The sequence below is a fragment of the Gopherus evgoodei genome, chromosome 1 (genome assembly GCF_007399415.2).
Source record: "Gopherus evgoodei ecotype Sinaloan lineage chromosome 1, rGopEvg1_v1.p, whole genome shotgun sequence".
Taxonomy (NCBI): Eukaryota; Metazoa; Chordata; order Testudines; family Testudinidae; genus Gopherus; species Gopherus evgoodei.
The window spans coordinates 23464899-23486976 of record NC_044322.1 but is presented as its reverse complement, the minus strand read 5'-3'; the positions used below and the strand labels follow the sequence as shown (position 1 = coordinate 23486976).

At 43.5% G+C, this 22078-nt stretch overlaps 1 protein-coding gene across 1 annotated transcript; it reads left to right on the top strand.

Annotated features, from left to right (window-relative positions):
* Window positions 1-4961: 4961 nt before the first annotated feature.
* On the top strand, window positions 4962-21826 carry LOC115650160 (high-affinity choline transporter 1-like). Its single transcript, XM_030559652.1, has 8 exons — window positions 4962-7086; window positions 8413-8526; window positions 13212-13367; window positions 13853-14001; window positions 15993-16136; window positions 16588-16741; window positions 19312-19529; window positions 21314-21826. The coding sequence occupies exons 1-8, from the start codon at window positions 6909-6911 to the stop codon at window positions 21788-21790; spliced, it is 1590 nt and encodes a 529-aa protein (XP_030415512.1). The 5' UTR covers window positions 4962-6908; the 3' UTR covers window positions 21791-21826.
* Window positions 21827-22078: the final 252 nt, after the last annotated feature.

Sequence of the window (22078 nt, the reverse complement as noted above, 5' to 3'; positions counted from 1 at the left end):
TGATGAAAAAAACATTTCTAATGTTCTGATGAATATACAGAACTGTGGTCACTAGTGGGGAGTAGGGTTGCCAACCCTCCCAGTCTCGCCGTGAGCCTCCCAGAATCAGGCTCTATCTCCTGGAAGCTACTGAAGCCAAACCAGGAGATTTTAGGTGCTAAAAGTTTGGTGGCGCAGCAGGGCTAAGGTAGGCTCCCTGCCTGCCCTGGCCCCACACTGCTTCCGGAAGCAGCCAGCATGTACCTGAGGCCCCTGAGTCATTACTGTACCCAGGGGTGGGGCAAGGGGTCTCCGCACGCTGCCCCCACCCCAAGCGCCTACCTTGCAGTTCCCATTGGCTGGGAACTGCAGCCAATGGGAGCTGCGGAGCCAGTGCCTGCGGGTGGGGCAGTGCACAGAGCCTCCCTGCCCCCATCCCCAACTAAAAGCTGCTGCTAGAGAGATTTGCTGGTCAATTTTGGGAGCTGCCCAAGGTAAGCGCTGCCCACACCCATCACCACCTCTCACACCCCAACCCCCTGCCCCAGCCAAGAGCCTGCACCCCGCACCCAAACTCCCTCCCAGAGCTTATACCCTTCACCCCCTCCTGTACCCAAACTCCCTCCCAGAGCCTGCACCTCCTCTGCACCCCAACCTGGTGAAAGTGATTGAGGGTGGGGGAGAGTGAGCAACAGAGGGAGGGGGGAATGGAGTGAGTGGGGGTGTGGCCTCAGAGAAGGGGCGGGGAAGGGGACAGGGCAAGGGTGTTTGGGTTTGTGCAATTAGACAGTTGGCAACCCTAGTGGGGATGAAACCTAGGTCTTTTAGCACCAAATCCACAGGCTCTACCATTTTACCTGACGGAGTAACTCCTTCAGCTGTGAGTATGCAGGAGGCTGTTATAATTACTGGGGTCAGCTATTAGAGGAAGGCACAAACACACACCACAGCCAGTGCATTACAGGCATATTTCTGAAACCTTCAGCAATCATGAAGTTTACATGAATTCCCAGTAGCCACTCAAATACTTGAGAATTATTAATATTACGGCCCTGTACATGACTGTGAACCAAACCCAACACTTTTATTCACAACAATATATGCCAACTACTTTGTGGCTTATTTGACCAGCTCTTCTCCCAGCCCAGGAATAGTCTGTGAGAGCCAGGCAACCAGACATCAAAGGGAAGATGGCAGCCCCTCGATTCAGATAGCCAGAATCCACCTGGCTGTTGAAGACCATTTCTATGACCTCGGACAACTCCGAGTGCAATGTCATTATTAAGAACTGGTGTAGCCAGGAGATCAATCAAAACCCAAACAATTCCCTCACACAAAGGGGTTAGGGAGGCAGATCAATGATTACACAAGCATGTATTCAGAGTGTGAGAGAGAGAATCCAGCAGACATGTGCCAACTCCAGGGGTTCTGCTGACCTTAACAAGCCTAAAACATCCATCCTGATCAGGTCACATAAACAGTCACTGAAGGTTTTGCTGCCCGGTGACCGTCTCTATGCTCAAGTCAGCCCTGCTTGTGCCAGCACTCAGAGAAAGAAACTGACATGTCTGATCTCTAGCATAAGTAAGAAAAGCGAAGTGTATTTCTGTAATCTCTTTGTTACAAGTTCTCCTGCGTTAGAGGTGTTTAATGTAACGTGTATGTGCTTATGTAAATCACTATTTGTTTGTCTTATCCACCCTGAGATCATTTGTTTTATGAATATCTGTAAATATTAAATATTATTCTAAAGGTATTTTCTAGTTTGATTTGTGCTAGGGTGACCAGATCTCCCAATTTTAAAGGGACAGTCACGATATTCAGAGCTTTTTTTTATGTAGGCATCTATTATCCCTCACCCCCTGTCCCAAATTTTCACATTTGCTGTCTGGTTGCCCTAGATCCTGAAGGGAACCTTGGCTGTAATTGTCTCCAAAGGGAGCTCGGGGACTGAGTAAGAACACAGTCCCCTGGGGTTTGCGTGTGTCTAAAGCTCAGGCCTGTAACTGAGTAGCTGATCCATTATATGAAACTGGGCTCGCTCTCTTGTTCCAGTTCAGGTGCTCCCAGATGGGCCAAATAAGTGGGCAGGGCAGCACCTGTGGCCTATAGGAGACCAGGTGAGAAAGAGACCCAGAGAGGCTAAAACAAAGGCAATGAACTTTACTAGCAGAAAGATTAAAGATGGGTGTATTTATATATTTATGGAGAACAGGTGCACGCAGTTTTAAATTTTGGGGTATATGATTTGATAATAAACTTACTTGGAAGGGCCATATAGAAAGTTTTATAAACAAAGGTAAAGATAGAATTAATCTGCTTAAAAGTATTGCTGGTAGCAGATAAGAAAGTCCTGATGATGTTAGATAGAGCGTTAATAAGATCAGTCATAGATTATGGGTGTCAAGCATTGAGTTCTGCATCTGGATTGGAGCTTAAAAAGTTAGAGTCAGTTCAAGCTTAAGAGCTATGAATTGCAGGTAGTACATTTCTTAGGACACCTCTGGGTGTAATGTAGGTAGCTTCTGGGGAAATTTAAGAATGAAAATGTCAGATCTGACACTTCGGACTGAAGTGAAGGGAAATAGTGCAGATAAGAACACTGGACAAATATACAAGGAATCTTGGGAATAAAGCAGACAACATTTCACTCAATCCAATAAACTCCTTCATGCCCTTAGGGTTAAAATGTGGGTAAAAGAGTTAAGTGAAAAGGAAGAACTAGAAGAGATTAAAATCTATGATTGTGATGCAGTAAATTATATTGGGAAAATTGTCCCTCTGGATGTGGATTTAGAATTATATAATAAAATAAATGGAAAGAAAGAGTCATCCTATATAACAGATAAAGTGTACGAGAGTGAATACAGTAACAGAGCCACCATTGATGACTATACACTGATAGATCTAAAGATGAAAAAACTGGTAGAGTGGGATCAGCCTTTTGTATCCCTGAGACGGGAGTTAAGAAATCTAAAATAATAACTAATTTGGTAACCATTATGACAGCTGGGTTGATGGGAATGATGTTAGCATTAAACTGGATACAAGACGTATGGACTATTGCAGCTGTTACCTTTTCAGATTCATGGACCAGCCAGACACCTGGGCAAGAATTCTCTGTAGTAACTCAGAGACCTTCCCATCTAGTGTTCCATCATTGGCCATTGGAGATATTTGCTGCTAGCACTCACAGATTGGCTACATGCCATGGCAGGCAATTGTACCATCCCCTCCATAAACTTATCAAGCTCAGTCTTGAAGCCAGTTAGGTTTTTTTTCCCCACTGATCCCCTTGGAAGGTTGTTCCACAACTTCACTCCTCTGATGGTTAGAAACCTTCACCTATTATAAAGCTGTAGTGAGGTGGCCTGGTTCCCTGCCACCCTGGAGGGGTACGAGCCCCTCCGGATGCCAAAGTGGACAGAGCCAGTGGAGCTTGCGCCCACCCTCCAGAGGTCAGGGTGCAGGACAGGAAGTACAAAAGCCCAATCCCAGACCTCACTAGAGGCGTGGCCACCGGAGAAGCCAGACCCCTGTGGCTTAGCTCCCGATTGGAAGACTCATGCAGTTTGAGGCTGACCCAAGGACTGGCCAGATGCCGACCAGACCCCGGAGAAGCTGGTAAAACTGCCTGTGGCAAGTTCCCAGAGGAGCTGCTAAGCCTGCCGCTCTCCGGGTACCCAGAGGAGCCCGTGGTGCTTGATTCCTTAGAAGACTCCATCCAGACGCAGGTACCTCTAGAGGGGGAGGTAGGAACTAGCCCGGGGGCAGCTGAACCTAATCTGGCTGTAGCACACCCAAAGCTGATGTGGGTGTGTTGCGGCCAGGATCCCCACTGACACAGCAGCGGGTCTTCGGCCTCTGCTAGGGCCCCGGGCTGGGACGCAGTGGAGTGGGAGGGCCTGCATCTCCCCCTGCCCCCCAGTGTGCCACCCAATGTGCAGGTGGCAGTCTCCCCCCCTCCCAGGTTATTTGTTTGTTCCTGAATGTTGCCCCGCCCTGATCCAGGGCTTGGGCCTGATATTGAACTGTTTGCTCAGCCCCTTCCTGAGGGCCTGAGCTACTGACTGTTTGTTGCCCGCCCTGATCCAGGGCCTGGGTCTGCTAATATTAAACTGTTCGCTCAGCCCCTGCCTGGTGCTGACTGTTTGCCACACAGCCAGGCTAATTCTCTGACTCCCTCTCCAAGAAGGGAATCATGGTGAACAGCTCATAGAGAACAGGAGCTTGAGGCACACAGACTACAGCTCCCATGAAGTACTGTGACCGCATTTCTAAATCAAAATATTTCAGTTTTGGCCAAAGTTTTTGAGTATTAAAATTTGCACACACAAAAATGTCCATGGAAAATTTAGACTTTTTTTTTCCCCATTTTTCAGTGTTTTCCAGGATTGAGGAAACATTTTTAAATGAGCTCTGACAAAAATCTTCTCCAGCAGCAAGTCTCAGTCTTGCTGGCTTTTACCATATAGGAAGGATATGGATTCAGCTCCCAGGTTATTTTACCTCTGTATTTGGCAGTAGTGCAACCGCTGTGACAAACTGGGGAAGGTTCAGAGAAGAGCCAGAATAAAGAACAAAGAATTAGAAAACAACACTTAATAGTGATAGACTAAAGGAACTCAATCTATTTAGCTTAACAAAGAGAAGATTAAAGGGTCACTTGATTATAGTCTATAACTACCTCCATGGGGAGCAAATATTTAATAATGGACTCTTAAATCTAACAGAAAAAGGTATCACATGATTTAATGGCTAGAAGCTGAAGCTAGACAAATTTGGACTGGCAATAAGGTATACATTTTAAAAAGTGAGAGTAATTAACCATTGGAACAACTTATCAATGGTCGTGGTGGGTTCTCCATCACTGACCAGTTTTAAATCATAATTGGATGTTTTTCTAAAAGATATTGTCATGCAGCAGGTCAGACTAGATGATCAGAATGGTCCCTTCTGGCCTTGGAATGAATCTAGAAGTTATGTTTAAATGCAACAAATACAATTTCTTGACACTGAATTTAGATCTAATGCCCACACAGGCTGGATCTTGGGGACTTATCCAAAAAGTAACATGAAAATTCTTCACAGCAAGAAAAACTCTACTCAGTAAGCAAGAGAAGACAGCCCAGATTCACCCTGCTATTCATTACCTGTAACAGTTTCACTTTCTAGGACTTTGCAGATGCTATGATGAAGGTGAAAGTTAGTGCCTCTTACTAACATACCACACTGAAAATGTATATTTAAAATGTACAGTATTTCTCATCTAGCTTTTTATATCTACACATTTAGGGCCAAATTCTGATACTCTTATTCAGGCTGAATAGTACCAGATTTTAATAAGATCACTAAAAGACAACAGTACTATTCAGCCTAAGAAAAGGTATCAGAGTTTGGCCATGAGGCTTTTTCTTTTTTAAATGAAAACAACCACACTACTTTTATTTGTACAAATCCCCCTGTCAGATTGAAGCAAAGTTCACACAAATCTTGCTTCCTCTGCTATTTCTAATGAATTTTTCATATTACAGTTTGATGTCAGATTCATCTGTTTTGTTAAAAACCTCATATAATTGCACTTTGAACACGTCTCTCACTCAAACAAAATATTTGCTGTTAGATTAAGATTTTTGGGCCACAAACACAGTAGCATGAAGGGCCTTGAACTGGCCTTCATTCTGCTATCAGTGCTATCAGGACAGCTTCATACTGCTTCCAGAATGTTTTGAGAACACTGTACACAGAGGGATTGCCGATGGACCATTTACAGAATGCTGTAATAAAAAAAAACAAAAAAAATCAAGGTTCTCCTCAGGTCTTTCTCTTCAAGACTCTCCACAGTCACAATCAATGTACGTTAGTTCTTAGTGTGTGTTGTTAAACTAAAGGTCATCTTTGAGCTGTGCCATGTAAGTTTCACGAAATTGTTGCCTCTTGATCTCTGCATGAGGTGGCGTTTAGAAGAAACTGTTAAGCTTAGCATGCAAATGAAGGACTGTTCAAGGAACAATCTTTGATTTACCATCAAGGATCTATTTCTAGGATAAATTCTGGTGTTCAGGAGAGGCACAGCAAAGAACATGCGCCCACTACCCCAAAGAAGGAACATGTTACCTGGCATCAAGGAGCATATCTCAATGGACAGAAGGAGAAAGACTGAAAGTCTACTGCCCAGAGCAGGATTTCAGCCATAGATCAGCCAAAATGCTGACATCTAAACTATATAAATTACTCACATCCTACCATGTAAGGGCTTCCTATTGGAAGTTTATCTGTTTGAAGGACAGTTTCTTAAATTGATCAAAGAAAGATTTCTCTTTCTAATTACTTGAGAAACATTCTAACAGGAGTTTGTTACATACAGTCTCCAGAGAAACAAATGTGTTACCTGTTGTTTTATGGTACAATACAACACTGTCTGCACCCCTGCCTGCCTTTAGCAATGAAACTGATGTGAGCTTGATTTGAATAAGGGAATGCTAGTCATTCAGTTGATCACCGATTTTTTTCTTTCCTGAATTTCTTTTTATTATAATGATTTTTTTTTAATTTCAGTCAACTTTGTTCAGATGAGATTCTCATCCACATATATGCTGACCTCATAACTAGAACCAAGCAAAATGGATACTGATTATTCACATGCCAATGCATATCATACAAAATATTACATTTCCCCTCATTAATATCAAATTGACATTATACAACACATAAATGCTGATTTGCCTTAGTCCCAATCCCTTATCTACCCCACCCTACTTCCACCCAGAAGGCAGGATTGGATATTTCCTCAAGAAGGGTGGAGACTGAAAGACAGAGATATAATATCCAGTAACTTGACCAAAAATTTGGCTCATAATTCTTTTTGGTAGTGTGTGAATACTACTGAATCCATATTTATCTCTGTGATCCAAAATAAACTGCAGAAAATGGCTCTGAATATACCTGGCTTGGTAGCTTTGATTGTGTTTTATGCAATAACTTTTGCCATTGGAATTTGGGCTTCTTGGAAAAGCAAAAAGGACCGGAAGAAAGGGAAACCAAGTGAGATGATCATAGTGGGGGGCAGGAACATGAATTTTTTCATTGGATTATTCACTGCAACTGGTAAGTGTTCTTAAAGGAAATTCTTTTATCTTATTAAAATCTTCAGGTTGAGTTTTTCTCATTCACAACATAAATCTGCTCTTTTAGGTCTGGGATATGGAATTAAAGTTTTATTAGCATTATGGACCAGATTGTGCCAGCCCTACTCACACTGAGCAGTCCCTAATGCCTTGAGTAGTCCCACTTAAATTAGTGGGACTCCCTGAGGAATACGATACTACTCAAAAGGATAGAATATGGTTCTAATTTAGGACCAGATTCTTCTACCTTCACTCGTGTTGAATACCTTACTTGTTATGTGGGATACGGTGCCACTCGTCATGAGTAAGTCTATCAGGATCTGCCTATAAAGAAGGATTTATATATAGTTCTTTAAGGCATTTACATACTATGCTTCTGACACTCTATTTCTTTTGTGTTTTCCCATTGCCAGAGATTTGTCCCTCTTACCTGTCATTAGGGAAATGTAGTCCCAAGTGACATTTGTCTGGCCAACAGATTTGCTTGGTTTAAGTCAAGCTGAAGACTCGCTTTTTTGAATGCAATATGTGCTTGACTTGTTTTAAGTGATTTATTTTCTTAAGCACACATTTACTATAGTAAAGCACCATGATACATGGGAATTATGTTCTATAAATCATTAAGGAACAATAAATGTAACACTATTTGCTCTTGCTATCTGCTCCAGCCAGTGTCTAGCATTTACAAAAATAGAAATAAAAATAAACCTACTCAAATTGCCTAGAAATATTCTGAACATTAATGAGTTTTCCCATGCAAATGTGGCTATTCACTTTTGAATATTGCCTCTCCAGAATTGTACTCAGGTCAGGTCTACATTGCAATGTTTTGTCAGAATAACTATGTCAGACAGGGGTGTAAAAAAACCTCATCCCCCAGCCAACACAGCTATGCTGGCAAAATCCCCAGAATAGATTCAGCTATGCTGACACCAGAGTGCTTCTGTTGCATAGCTAATGTCATCCAGGAAGGTGATGTTACTACCAAGGCAGAAAAACTCCTGTCAGTCTACACTGCATCCCCTGTGGGGGCTTTTGCCAGTATAACTGTACCAGTACAGCTGTATCCACAGAACCTGTGTAGTGTAAACTAGCCTTTAGGGTCAGATTCTGATTATCCTATCCACATTGTGTAGTACCTTATTCCAGAAATAGTGCCATTGGAGTAAATGTGAGTGTGCGTAAACACTCAACAGTGTGAATAGAGGGTTCACAGTCTGGCCCTGTATTTTTCAGCATGTTTTATGAGAGTAGTATGTCAATAGATGTCTCATCACTATTTCCCCCCACCCCTTTTTTTTTCCAGCAACATGGGTCGGAGGAGTATATATCAATGGTACAGCTGAAACTGTCTATCTTCCCACAAGAGGACTAGTGTGGGTCCAGGCACCAATAGGATTTGCTTTGTCCCTTGTTATTGGTAAAAAAAAGCATGTTATAAATCTTTTTTTTTTTAATCCAGTGTTATGGATCTAAAAATTCCATCCTCTTCCAGTGTTGACTGGGTCTTTTTCCTGCTACCCAGAACACACAAGTTCACAGAGAGACTCTTGAGCTGAAGAAGTATGTAGTTTATTTGCTGATTCAGTGAGTGATCAGTGCACGGGAACAGGGCACAGCACAAGGCTAAATGCAAGCGCATACCCACATTCAGATGCTCACCTTAAATACATTGTTACAAAATCAGTCATTATAGATATAAACACGTTTCTGCCTAACACTAAGATTAGTTTGCTAACTCAGTTGTTTACCTGATGAGGTTGTTGACCAAAATGTTCTCCTGATTGAATCGCGGACCAGTTGTTCATCTGATTGATGTGCTGGTTCAGCTTTTCACCTGGCTGTTCTACTTCCCTGCCAGACAAGCAGGTATCTTTTCACATGTCCCAACACTTACAATATACATTTGACATATTACATATTCTACACTCAGGTAACTGTCAAATACTCAGAGCTGTTTAAATTATTCTGAATGAAGTATCAGATACTGGACATTCAAAAAGTGATATCATTGGCCTTTATTGGACTATTCTGCATGCATACAATAAATTCAGGATGAAAATTTAAGGGATTAATAATTGTAGGATCAGGGCCTAAAATGCAGGACTCAATGGGGCTCTGTGAAAGAGCAGAGATTCACCTGCATGAGACATTCTACAGCAAAATAATCTTACTTGTGTGTTTTGCTTGCATGTGATATTCTGTGAATACTGTTTTTCTCCAATATCCTTTTGGCAGTAGGAAAATCAGGCCCTCAGCAGAATGTATTTCTTTCTTTGAAATGTTGGTGGAGCTAAAAAGTATCAGCATGATTTCCCCACCAAAATACAGTCTCCTAACACCTTTAATCTCAATGCATGTTTGTTACAGAAGACCTAGCCAAGTCCCTTAGTGCACAGTCACTAGTCAGCTGTAATTGTACCTATTTTGGAGCCCATGTGCTTCCAAGCCAGCTGGATCTGGTCAGCATCCAGCCACGGCCTCTAACTCTGGGTCTCTCAGGGTATGTGTACACAGCAATGTAAGCCTAAGATTAATGGGACTCAAGTTGACCTGACTCAACCTTGGGCTTTAGCTTTTATAATGCATTTTAACCCTAGGTTAAGGATTTTCTAACCCCTGGTGCGCACACTTGTAACATTGACAGACCCTGGTTGGCCCTTATGGCCCTTAGCTAAGGATGTAGAGCAGACTCATTAATCTAAGTGGTCTTGGTGCCACTAGATGGGACAGAACACCACACCCAGGAGGTGTGTGGGTTACACACACACACACACACACACACACACACACACACACACACACACACGCCAGTGTCGACACTCTAGGCCTAAGAATGTGTTGCACCGTGAGAAAACTCGCCCATGCTGTTTCCTAACTGTGGAAACAGAGTTATTGATGGGACACAGGTGCCCATAAGGATCACATGAGTACATAAGCTGCATAATTAGCTCCTTTGGCGGCTGTCTCAATAGAATGACTGGCGATTGAGAAGGCTTTACACTGACCTACCATCTAACCAGACAACTAGGCTGCCCACCTCTAGGCTGAGTCACTTTAGCAGGAAAATGCCCATGTGCGCCTGTTCTGAGGAGAATTAGCACATCAGGCTCTCGCTGTCAAACTATGAAAGTGAAACTTTGCAATTCTTAATTTCTAAAATAGGATGTTCAGTGAAGGTGTTTTTGTTTGGCTATTTTTTTATTTACTTTTGTCTGTTTGTTTTGAAGTTTCACATAAAAGACAGGTTTCAGAGGAAAAACACTCCAGCCTCGCTGGCAGCAGAGCAGTGAAGTGCATCCCCAGGGCTTGGGATACCATGTGCTTCAGCACCTCCCAGGATCCCTCATCCCTGCCCCGATGCATCCTGGGAGACAGGATAAGAGATCCCTGTGAGACTGTGGGGAAGTTTTGCAGCTGGCTCCCACTTACTGCCCTGACAGCACACACTGCCTGCACACTCTGCACATGCAGCGCCCAGGGGACCAGAGAGTGGACTGGAGACCACGCAGCAGCCCTGCAGGGAGGGGAAGCGGTCAGGGTAATAGGGGTCATCTGCCCCCAGGGCATGCTGAGCTGGGAGCTCTGCTCTCCCCTCTCCCTGCAAGGCAGTCGCTTGATCCTTGTTCTGCTCTCAAGGGCCCCCGCCTTCCCTAGGGTTGCATGTTCAGTAGACAATGGGTTACCCTCTGATTTGACCTGCTGCCATTTGCAAAGGGAGGTGCAGCTTCCATTTGCAATAGAGTGCAACAGATGGCATCACAGATCATCGGCATAGAGAAGACTAAGGAAGTTGCCCCAAGGAACTCTGGGATACATCCGGAGGACTTCCAGGATCCAAGTCAAGCTGGGACCCCATGTAAATAAGAAAGCAATAGGGCTCGAACCCCAGGTCCCAGTGCCACCTTAACATCGGCTCCAACCCTCCAGCCCTGCAGGATCCTGGGATCCTAGGTCCGAGCCCTAGGTTAGCACAATTGGTGTGTGGACGCAAAGGGAGTTAGAGTTGAGCCCAGGCTCAAACCTAGGCTTACACTGCTGGGTAGACATACCCTAAGGCCCACTACTGGGTGCAGACCTCTTGTCTGGTCCCCTTTGTGGGTGCCCTGGATTGTAATTTAACTCTTTGGGGACACATGGCAGATAAAGTAAGGAACACAGGCTTTGCTCTGGAGTTTTTAAAATCACAGTAGCCATTGCTGACAAAATATACAAGAGTTACATATCTCTAGGAAAACAACAGGTGCCTGAATGTTCTTTCCCCTGTGTCTCTGCTCATCCCTTCTTGTGAGTCCTTAGGCCTAGTCCATGTGTCCAGCAGTTAGGCCCCATGGGCCCTTTACTTTCTGCAGTCTCTGTTGTCCAGCAAGAGACTGAGAACCAAGAGCAGATCTTGCCTTTAAATAAGGTTTAAGTCTCCTTTGTCATGCTATCTACTGACCAGCTTCATCATCTCAGTCAGGTGGTTGAAGTCCTACTCCCCTGGGAGACAAACTGGGAGAACCAGTTTCCTTTAGCCTGGCCACGGGTTTCAGCAAATCCATTGTTCTGACAAGCACCATTGATGACTCTTGTGTTAGTTGCTTCAGGGAGGCGCCCTGCATTACAAGAAGCTACCTTGGTCTGTCCTTGGCATCTCTAGGCAGGCACAACTACACATTACAAATGCAAATCACATTCTTCAAAATGGCAGTTACAATGTCAAGGGCAGGTCACAATTAGATACAGCCATACACCAGCCCATCACATAAAGCTGGAGTAATGGGTGTGCAACAGTGCCATTTGGGGGCAGTTTTCCCTGGAAGTGTGTAGTAGGAATTTAGCAGAATCCTACAAGTAGAGACAAGGAAGAGCTGCTCTTACACTGGGAAATATCTGTCATGTGAAGAGAACTGTGAGCATGAGCCAAAGCCCATTGATGTCAATGGAAAGATGCCCATTAATTTCTATTTCAATCAGGCCCTAAAGCAGTAGCCTATGGGCACGGCAACCCTTTCTCATGTGAGTAATCCTTACCAACACAAGAAGCCCCATTCAGAGACTGCAAGTCCAATCCAGCACCCCTTCCCCATGTCAGTAATCCCCAGACAAGCAGTCTGTAGGCATCAGGATTTGGCACTACAAACATTCATCAATTTTAATGGAACTACTTGTTTGAGTTAGGATTGTTGATATGAGGAAGGAGTGTAGGACTGGGCTCAGTTCATGAGATGCTGACATTAAAAACAAGATAATTTAATTCTGGATGAGGCATAGGGGAGCTGCAGGTTTCACTGTATGTAACTGAGGGCAGCATTTATCTCAGTACATTGCATGGCATCTAGCATTCACAAAATCAAGGACAAACCTATTGCCTTCTATTGACCAAAGTGGGTAGCATAAGCAGGGGAAGGCTGTGCCTCCCCAAACAGCCTGGCGTGGCCCTGACCACACTCCACCCAGACAGCCCCCTCCTGTTCGCCCTCGTCCTTCTCCCTTCACCCCAGCCCAGCTGGTCACTCGTCTTCAGGGAAGCATGCTGGGGCTGGGGCTGGGGCTGGGGCTAGGGTGGCCATGGCCGGGAAGTGGGGTGGTTGGGGCCACCCAGCACTGAGGGGGCCCCGGGCACTTGGGCAGCACTGCCCGGTGCTGGGGGGGAAGGATGTCAGAGCTGGGACTGTCCACTCTGTGCTTGGGAGCGCTCAGGGGCTGGGGGGAGGGGCTGGCAGTCATGGGGAGGGTGGGACTCTGGGAACCAGCAGGGCATCGGGCAGGGGCTAGCCTCCCTGAGTCAGAGGGTCACTCACCCATGCCAAAGCACATTTTTTTCACATAATGTAAGACCCTTTACAGTGAAAACTCTTTAGGGCCTCGCATTGCCTGAAGGAGATGGTTATTCATGAGAAATTCACTTTAAAAAGCTTGGTAAATGTGGATATTTAATTAATTGTGGAGGAGATCAGCTGACAGACATTTTAATGGGGAACATTAGCAAGTAATTGCAATGTGACCAGTGAACATTGACTAATGCTGGCTTTAATACAGATGTCATTTAGAACAAGACAGTTCTGACAATTGCTTAGGAGACTGTATAAAATTCAATGACAATATTATCATTTTTGATAGGTGGCCTCTTCTTTGTAAATCCAATGAGATCCAAAAATTATGTGACAATGATGGATCCTCTCCAAGAAACATACGGGAACATGATTGGAAGCCTTCTCTTTATTCCACCATTAATAGGAGATATATTCTGGTTTGCAGCTATTCTTGCTTCATTAGGTAAATATATTTGCTCTGCTGTTGTATTTGATAGAAAGATGATGTAGCAAAACACAGAGAACGAGGGAAAGACAACCCTGGATAGCTCTGCTTTATATCACCTTTTGTGGATTATGTGTTCATCGCTCATTCATGAAAATATATTGTTTATTCCCTTTCCTAATGTTTCTTGTGCATGTTTAAAGTAAAACTGATGGAAATATAAAATTCACATTTCCATAGTACGAGGTAATGCTGTGTATTTATTATCATCTTGATATTATAAATAGGGACTGAAGTGCAGAGAGTGGAAGTGACATGGCCAAGGTCACAAAGTAAATTGGTGGTAGCACAAGAAATAAAACTCCGGAATCATTGGCTTCTAGCCAGGTGCACTAACCACTAGACTACATTGCCACTGGTATCATTTAACCACTTATTTGTATAATAAGAAACTTGCACATATAAAACCTGTTATGATTGTTCAAAACTGTCTTTGTCTGCAGGGGCAACAATGAGGGTCATTTTGGATATCGGAGGCTATTTGGCCATCATCATATCGGCATGCACTGTTATACTCTACACTTTACTGGGAGGGCTGTATTCAGTTGCATACACAGATGTGATACAGCTGATTTTTATTATGCTCAGCCTGGTAAGTTCAATGCATTTCTGTGTTGTCAATTTTCTCAATATTGCATAACTAAAGATGAGAGTGAAAATTCCTCTCACATTTTCACCAGTCTCAGTCCAAAGTAGGGCCATTGACACTGGTCTCAGACTCCAAAGCTCTACTTTAGGTGTAAAAACAAAAAGGCCCCCAGTCTACATAAAGCCAGTTTTTCAACTTTTACTTAGGTTGAGTAGCACTTACTCATGGGTGTAGTCTATTATCTATTCACATGAGTAAATGCTATTCCATTTGAGTAAAGATTGCACAATCTAGCCCATAATTATCTTCGCTGGAAATAAACAAAACCCAAGAAGATGGCTATCCAAAAACGCCAATTAATTTAAATAAAGCAACCACGCTTTTAACTACACGATGCAAGGCACAAGACGTAATTCTTCCAGTCTAGCCTGCATTGATTAGGCCTCACTGGAGTATTGGGTCCAGTTCTGGGCACCACATTTCAGGAAAGATGTGAACAAATTGGAGAAACTCCAGAAAAGAGCAACAAAAAAGATTAAAGTTCTAGAAAACATGACCTCTGGGGGAAGATTGAAAAAATTGGATTTGTTTAGTCTAGAGAAGAGAAGACTCAGAAGGGGACATGGTAACAGTTTTCAAGTACATAAAAGGTTGTTACAAGGATGAGGAGGAAATTTATTCTTGTTAACCTTTGAGGATAGAACTAGAAGCAATGGGCTTAAATTGCAGCAAGGGAGGTTTAGGTTGGACATTAGGAAAAACTTCCTGTCAGGGTGGTTAAGCACTGGAATAAATTGCCTAGGGAGGTTGTGAAATCTCCATCATTGGAAGTTTTAAAGAGTAGGTTAGACAAACACCTGTCAGGGATGGTCTAGATCAGTGTTTCCCAAATTTGGGACGCCGCTTGTGTAGGGAAAGCCCCTGGCAGGCTGGGCCAGTTTGTTTACCTGTCCCATCCGCAGGTCTGGCCAATCGTGGTTCCCACTGGCCCTGGTTCGCTGCTCCAGGCTAATGGGAGCTGCTGGAAGCGATGGTCAGTACATCCCTCGGGCAGCCCTGCTTCCAGCAGCCCCCATTGGCCTGGACCGGCGAACCGCGGCCAGTGGGAGCTGCGATCGGCCGGACCTGTGGACGTGGCAGGTGAACTCACCGGCCCGGCCCGCCAAGGGCTTACACTACCCAAGTGGCATCCCAAGTTTGGGAAACACTGGTCTAGATAATACTTAGTCCTGCATTAAGTGCAGGGGACTGGACTAGAAGACTCTTGAGGTCCCTTCCAGTCCAACACTTCTATGTGACCAGGCAGATGTAGGACTGGGCCCAAGAATGGGGGCAAACAAATGACTCTTTGCACCTCCTTTGTGCCTGGTGCTCAGCTGAGAATGTGCTTAATTTCTCTGTGTCTGAGTTTATCCAACATTACAATGGTGATAATAATTCATACATGGTGGCCCTTTCTGATGGACTCTGCTTTTCCTGTTGATAACTGAACATTGACATACCACATTCTTGACATAGAGGATATGATACATGGAGTGAAGTTTTAACCTTAATGCATTAGTGAATTACACTGGGCTGGCATTAGGGTGACTAGATAGCAGGTGTGAAAATCAGGACAGGCGGTGAGGGATCATAGGCACTTATATAAGACAAAGCCCCAAATATCGGGACTGTCCCTATAAAATCAAGACATCAGTCTAGCTGGCACTGAAAGGTCTTGTAGAACAAGAAGGAATTTGAATGAGCTTGACGGAAATGCTTAGGAAAAAGAAGAGGGAATGAGATACAGGACCAGGAATAAAGGGTGGCATGAAATGAGGATGAGCAGGAAAAGGAGGCAAAAGGGACAGTTAGGCAGCAAGCTTGAGATGCTTGTAGAAGGCAGGAGTGGTAGAGGAGGAAATTAGAGTAAAGGCAAGGCCAAGAAGCTTGAATAGAATATAGAAGTGAGAGGAAGCTAGTGAAGAGATTCAGTGTTTCCATTTTAATCCCAGTGGATCTGTGTCCCATTTGCCCTGCTCAACTCTGCAACAGAAAACATTTATTACACTGCTGCTCAGGAATCCTACCAAGCCGCTTGGACTGGGCAAGTACAAACAGAATATCTTGGAAGGTGGCTGGATGACTTCTTATATCTGGTAAGAAATCTTTCTTGGATGGGCTGGTGGGGTGGGAAATTGGACCGGGTGAATAGTTTCATCATCCATTCCAAAGCCAGAGTTCCACAGAGTTGGCAAAAGACTCATCCCTGAAACAAAGGTCACCGCCCTGCCAAATTTCAACTTTCTGCTCCCAAGCATCAAGGCGCTAAGAAAGAGTCACAAAAAAGACATTTTTCAGTGCCCACATTTTCAGGAAACAGCTAGACCATTCCGACTAAACTTAAAAAAACAAATCAGCTGGAGGCAAAAATTTCACCCCAAACAGTTGAAGTTTGTTAAAGGTATAAGCAACTTGAAACTAAGCTCTTATAATGATACGTGTTAGGTAACCTTGATAACAGAAGGTGCTACTAGCCCTACCAATAAATAAAGTAATACTAATAAGCAAGGAATGTTGTCTCACTGCATTAACATTTGAACGTTTCAGGTTCTTGGTAGTATCCCGTGGCAAATTTATTTCCAGCGAGTTCTCTCAGCCTCCTCACCAAGACAAGCAAGGCTCATTTCCTATCTCTCTGGATTGGGGAGCTTTTTAATGGCCATCCCCTCTGTGCTCATAGGGGCTGTAGCAGCATCCACAGGTAAAACTAAATCATATGGTTTTAAGAAATGTACTTTTTGCTCAAGATTTAAAATCAGTGGCCAAGATTATTAAAATGGGGCCTAAAGGTAGGACTCCACTGTCCTAATTTAGGCACCTAACAAAGCAGCCTGGTTTCAGTGCTGAGCATCTAGTAGCTCTTACTGACATCAGTGGGAGCTGCTGGTTGTTTAGCATTTTTTATATTCAGGCCATTTATTTAGGGGCCCAAATCAGAATGCTGGAGCCTTCCAGCTTCTGATTCAGGTGTTCAAGTACCTAATATATATTTAAATCTCAGTTGTGGGATCTCCATTAGAGTATCAATGTCTTCCTTATGTTTTATGTTAGGTAAAGAAGTGGGCTGCCACATTTATATTCTGTGCACAGTACAATACATACACTTGAGCGCAAAAAGAAAAAAAAAGACCAATAAAACTTATTTTTCCTCACTGCTTTATACTCACAATCTTCACTGAGTTGTATCAGTGTCATTGATCATGTTCAGAGGAGAAAACGCTCAAAGGAATTTACAGGTTCAGTGATAAAACAAAACAAAAACCCAACTCCCTCTCCCTTCCCCTCCAAAAAACCGCCACCACCCTAGGTGGAGCAGGATCAAGCTCTTATGGAGGTAAATAGCTTAGTAAGAGTCAGAAAAGGATTTGATATTTATGAGCTAAAGCTGTCAAACCTTAGTCCCAGATTTGGACCTTAGCGTCCAAAATATGGGGGTTAGCATGAAAACCTCCAAGCTTAGTTACCAGCTTGGACCTGGTACTTGCTGCCACCACCCAAAAATTTAGAGTGTTTTGGGGCACTCTGGTCCTCCTGAAAAACCTTCCCTGGGGACCCCAAGACCCAAATCCCTTGAGTCTTACAACAAAGGGAAATAAATCTTTTCCCTTCCCCCCTCCAGGTGCTCCTGGAGAGATACACAGAAGCAACCTCCGTGAATCTAAGCAGAGGGAGTCCACCCTCTGTAATTCCAGTCCTGAAAACAAAAGCACTTTCCTCTTCACCCAGAGGGAATGCAAAGTCAGACTAGTAAATCTAGCCCACACAGACCTCCCCCTGATTTCTTCCTCCCACTAATTCCCTGGTGAGCTGCAGACCCAATTCCCTGAAGTTCCCCACTAAAGAAAACTCTAACAGGTCTTAAAAGAAAGCTTTATATAAAAGAAAGAAAATTACATACAAATGGTCTCTCTGTATTAAGGTGACAAATACAGGGTCGATTGCTTAAAAGAAATATGAATAAACAGCCTTATTCAAAAAGAATACAATTCAAAACACTCCAGCAACTATAGACATGTAAATACATGATCTCCGTACTCAAAACTTGGAAACAGAAGATTAGAGAGCAGGAAATAGAAATCACTCCTCATAGCTGAGAGAGCATCAGGCAGAAAAAAAAGAACACAGACACAAAACTCCCTCCACCCAGAGTTGAAAAAATCCTGTTTTCTGATTGGTCCTCTGGTCAGGTGTTCAGATTACTTCTTTCCAGGTGAAAGAGATGTTAACCCTTAGCTATCTGTTTATGACAAAAGCTATCAGAGAAATCAGTGCAAAGACCCCATCTCTGAGCAATCAAGGTCTGGAGAGCGGACAGACCTCTCAGTTCCCCATTCCCAGAAAGTAGCAGAGGGGACACTCCTGCAGGCGCATTGTGCACTCTCCATTGTACACTAGACCAATCATCCCTCCAACTGGTTGACTCAGTTCACTGCCAGTTTACCCAGCAGTATTGAACCATTGTGCCCCTTATTTGATGCATAAACTAGTGTTAGGGTTTGGCGTTAACAACATATACATGTTTTCTAGCTAGGTTTCCAAGGACTTTCAGTTCTCGTGCTTCAGGACATAAGAACATAAGAATAGCCCTATTGGGTCAGATCAAAGGTCCATCTAGCCAAGTATCCTGTCTTCTGACAGTGGCCAGTGCTGCCAGGTGCCCCAGAGGGAATGAACAGAACAGCTAACCATCAAGTGATCCATCCTCTGTCACTCATTCCAACTTCTGGCAAATGGAGGCCAGGGACACCATCCCTTCCCATCCTGGCTAATAGTTTATCTAATTTATCTAGTTCTTTTTTGAAACCTGTTATGGTCTTGGCCATCACAACATCCTCTGGCAAAGACTTCTACAGGTTGTCTGGGCATTTTGTGAAAAAATATTTCCTTGTATTTGTTTTAAACCTGCTGCCTATTAATTTCATTTGGTGACCCCTAGTTCTTCTGTTATGAGAAGTAGTAACCAACACTGCCTTACCTACTTTCTCTACACCAGTCATGATTTTATAGACCTCTATCATATCCCCCCTTAGCCATCTCTTTTCCAAGCTGAAAAGCCCCAGTCTTATTAATCTCTCCTCATATACTGATACATGATCACTGATACACATACACTGAGCACCAGCTGGAGTCAGGAAACAACCTAATCTAAGTACTAGAACACAGTTTTTATCTGCACAAGGATGGCTCTTTGTAGATATACAGCTCTGAAGGCAACAAAAGCATGAATTAAATATTTAATTCTTCACTTCCTTTTATTGTTCTGTGTTCAAGACTGGAACCAGACGAGCTATGGTCTTCCAACACCAGTGGAGAGAGGAGAGTCAGCCATGATACTGCCATTAGTGTTGCATTATCTCTGTCCAACCTACATTTCCATTGGCGGCCTGGGAGCTATTGCTGCTGCCGTCATGTCTTCCGCAGATTCAGCCCTTCTCTCTGCCAGCTCTATGTTTGCACACAATATCTACAGAAAAATTCTTAGGAAACAGGTAACAGATTCATAACTAGTGTTTATAGCGGGGAGAAACTGCTGAAAAGCTTTTCAAAATTTTTGCCATCATTTCATGTGTCTGATTTCAGATTCCCAAAATTTCAACTGTTTGTCAAATGTAGGGAGACTGGAATTTTCACATGATATTTGCTCTCCCCAGTACAGCATTACTCTCTGCTGGAAGCCCGGAGACCCCAGACTTGAATACTTGTCTGTCATGACTGGGATATGTGACCTTGTCCAAGTCATTTAGACCCAGATTCTTAAAGGTATTTAGTCAATTGCTGTACTCAGCATTGTAAGGCCCAACTGATTTAGAAGCCTAAACTAATTTTAAAAAATGATTAAGGCCCTTAAGTGTCTAATCCCATTGGCTGTCAATGGTATTTTGGCTCCTAATTGCTGAAATCCTGTTAGAAAATGAGATTTGGTTAGGTACTGCAACAATGAGCACAACAATGCCCAGTGCTTAATTTGTAAAGAAAGAGGTGCCAGGGTTCAAGCAATTAGGTGATGGGTCTCAAGCAATTATTTTACATTCATAATTGATGCAGCAAGCCCAGAGGTGCTGGGGCTATGAACTGTCAAGCCTAGAGATCTGGCACAAATTAAGGACTGGCAATGCCTAAAAACCATTAAAAATACGTGCTATGCCCTCTGGGAGCCTTGTTCGCCCATCTTTTAAAATGGGAGTAAGAACATTTAAGTAGAAGTGTTGTGAAACATAAATGTAACTGTGGTTAGAGGTCACAAATTATGTTGTAACAAAGATGAAATTCATAGATCACACCTCTATACTTCACAACAACAGGGACTGATTAATGCTTTAACAGACTGTATGTTATTGATACAACACAGAGAGTCTGATCCTGCTCCCATTGCAGCAAATGGGAGTTTTACTATAGACTTCAATAGGGATAGCATCAAGTCCGTAAAGGTATATAAGTCAGAGGTGGTAACAGAGTCTAGGAGCTACTGCTTCCCATTCCTGTGGTCAGCTGGCTAGCCCATGCTGCCAAAGTCAAACTGGGTTTTGCAAAAACACCGGAAGTTTGCAGAAGTTCTGTAAACTCAAAATGGCAAATGTTTTGATTATGGATATGTCTACACAGAAACTAGACACCCGCAGCTGGCCCGTACCAGCCAACTTTGGCTTGCAGGGCCCGGGCTGCTGGGCTGTTCTATTGCTGTGTAGACTTTCAGGGTCGGGTTGGAGCCTGGGTTCTAGGACCCTGTGGGGTAGGAGGATCCCAGAGCTCAGCCTCCAGGCCGAGCCTGGAAGTCTACACAACAATGAAACAGCCCCACAGCCTGAGCCCCGTGAGCTTGAGTCAGCAGGCACAGGCCAAGCACAGGTTTTCCTTTGCTGTGTAGACATACTCTATGTTGCTTAGCTTCAGTATTTGATAGTAAGTTCTTACTATTTATTTTACTATGTATTTTTCTATTATTATTAGCTACTCTAATTCCAAAGATGTCTTTCAAAGTGAACATGGCCCCGAGGTTTGAATGTAGAGTTTTTCTAATTCAGATCCAGCCCAGGTTAGTAATGCTTACAAATAGACTTCAGCTGAAGAATTTAGTTCTGGATCCAGATTCTGAACACACCTACGCGTAGAGGTATTTGGATCTAGAATTTTGGTTTGGCCCATCAGAAGCTATTTGTAAAATTTGGATCTGGATATTATTTATATGATCACTGTAAACTTGAGATTGGATTCAGGGTGAGATTAAAAAATAAACCAATAATGATTTCTACAACAATTCTCCCTTATTTTACAGGCTACGGAGAAAGAAGTTGTCTGTATAATGAGGGTCTCCATGGTGGTTTTTGGGGCAGCCGCTGCAGGCCTGGCTTTTTACTCCCATTCTATTTATGATCTGTGGTTTCTGAGTGGTGAGCTGGTGTATGCCCTTCTCTTTCCTCAGCTCTTCTGCGTCCTCTTCATTCCCAACACCAACACATATGGCTCAGCTGCTGGATTCTTCTTCGGGTTCCTGTTAAGGCTGCTGGCAGGGGAGCCTTCCCTGAAAATCCCCCCTGTAATCCACTACCCAGGCTGCTCCCTTGTGGATGGGGTCTACATCCAGCTGTTCCCTTTTAAAACCTTCACCATGCTTCTCACTTTGGGGACTATCGTTGCTGTTTCATACCTGGTGGCATTTTTGTTTAAGAGAAACATCCTCCCTCACAGATGGGATGTTTGCAGTATAATAGAAGAAAATAGTGCATTCACCCACCCGCCCTGTGCCATATAGAAGAAGTGGATTTACAAGCAGCTATGCTACTAGAGAATCATGATTAAATGCAGGGCATCACTGAGCATTCTGCAGTTAATTTACCAGCTCAGTGACACTTATTTTCCAGTCTTCTCTTGCCAATCATGAATTATTTGGTAGATTCATAAAAAGAACAAGAATTCCATTTGCACTATGAAAAGGAATGAAGTCAGAATATGCAATGATTTAAGGGCCTCTGATGAAGGAACCTGATCCTGCAGTGGTTAGAATTGTTAATATAATGAAATAACTCAGTGCTTCTGTGTG

Coding starts and splice junctions, on each gene's coding strand:
- LOC115650160 (XM_030559652.1), top strand. CDS start 6,909: ATGGCTCTGAATATACCTGGCTTGGTAGCTTTGATTGTGTTTTATGCA. Junction 8,527..13,211: donor TGCTTTGTCCCTTGTTATTG/GTAAAAAAAAGC, acceptor CATTTTTGATAG/GTGGCCTCTTCTTTGTAAAT. Junction 13,368..13,852: donor AGCTATTCTTGCTTCATTAG/GTAAATATATTT, acceptor CTTTGTCTGCAG/GGGCAACAATGAGGGTCATT.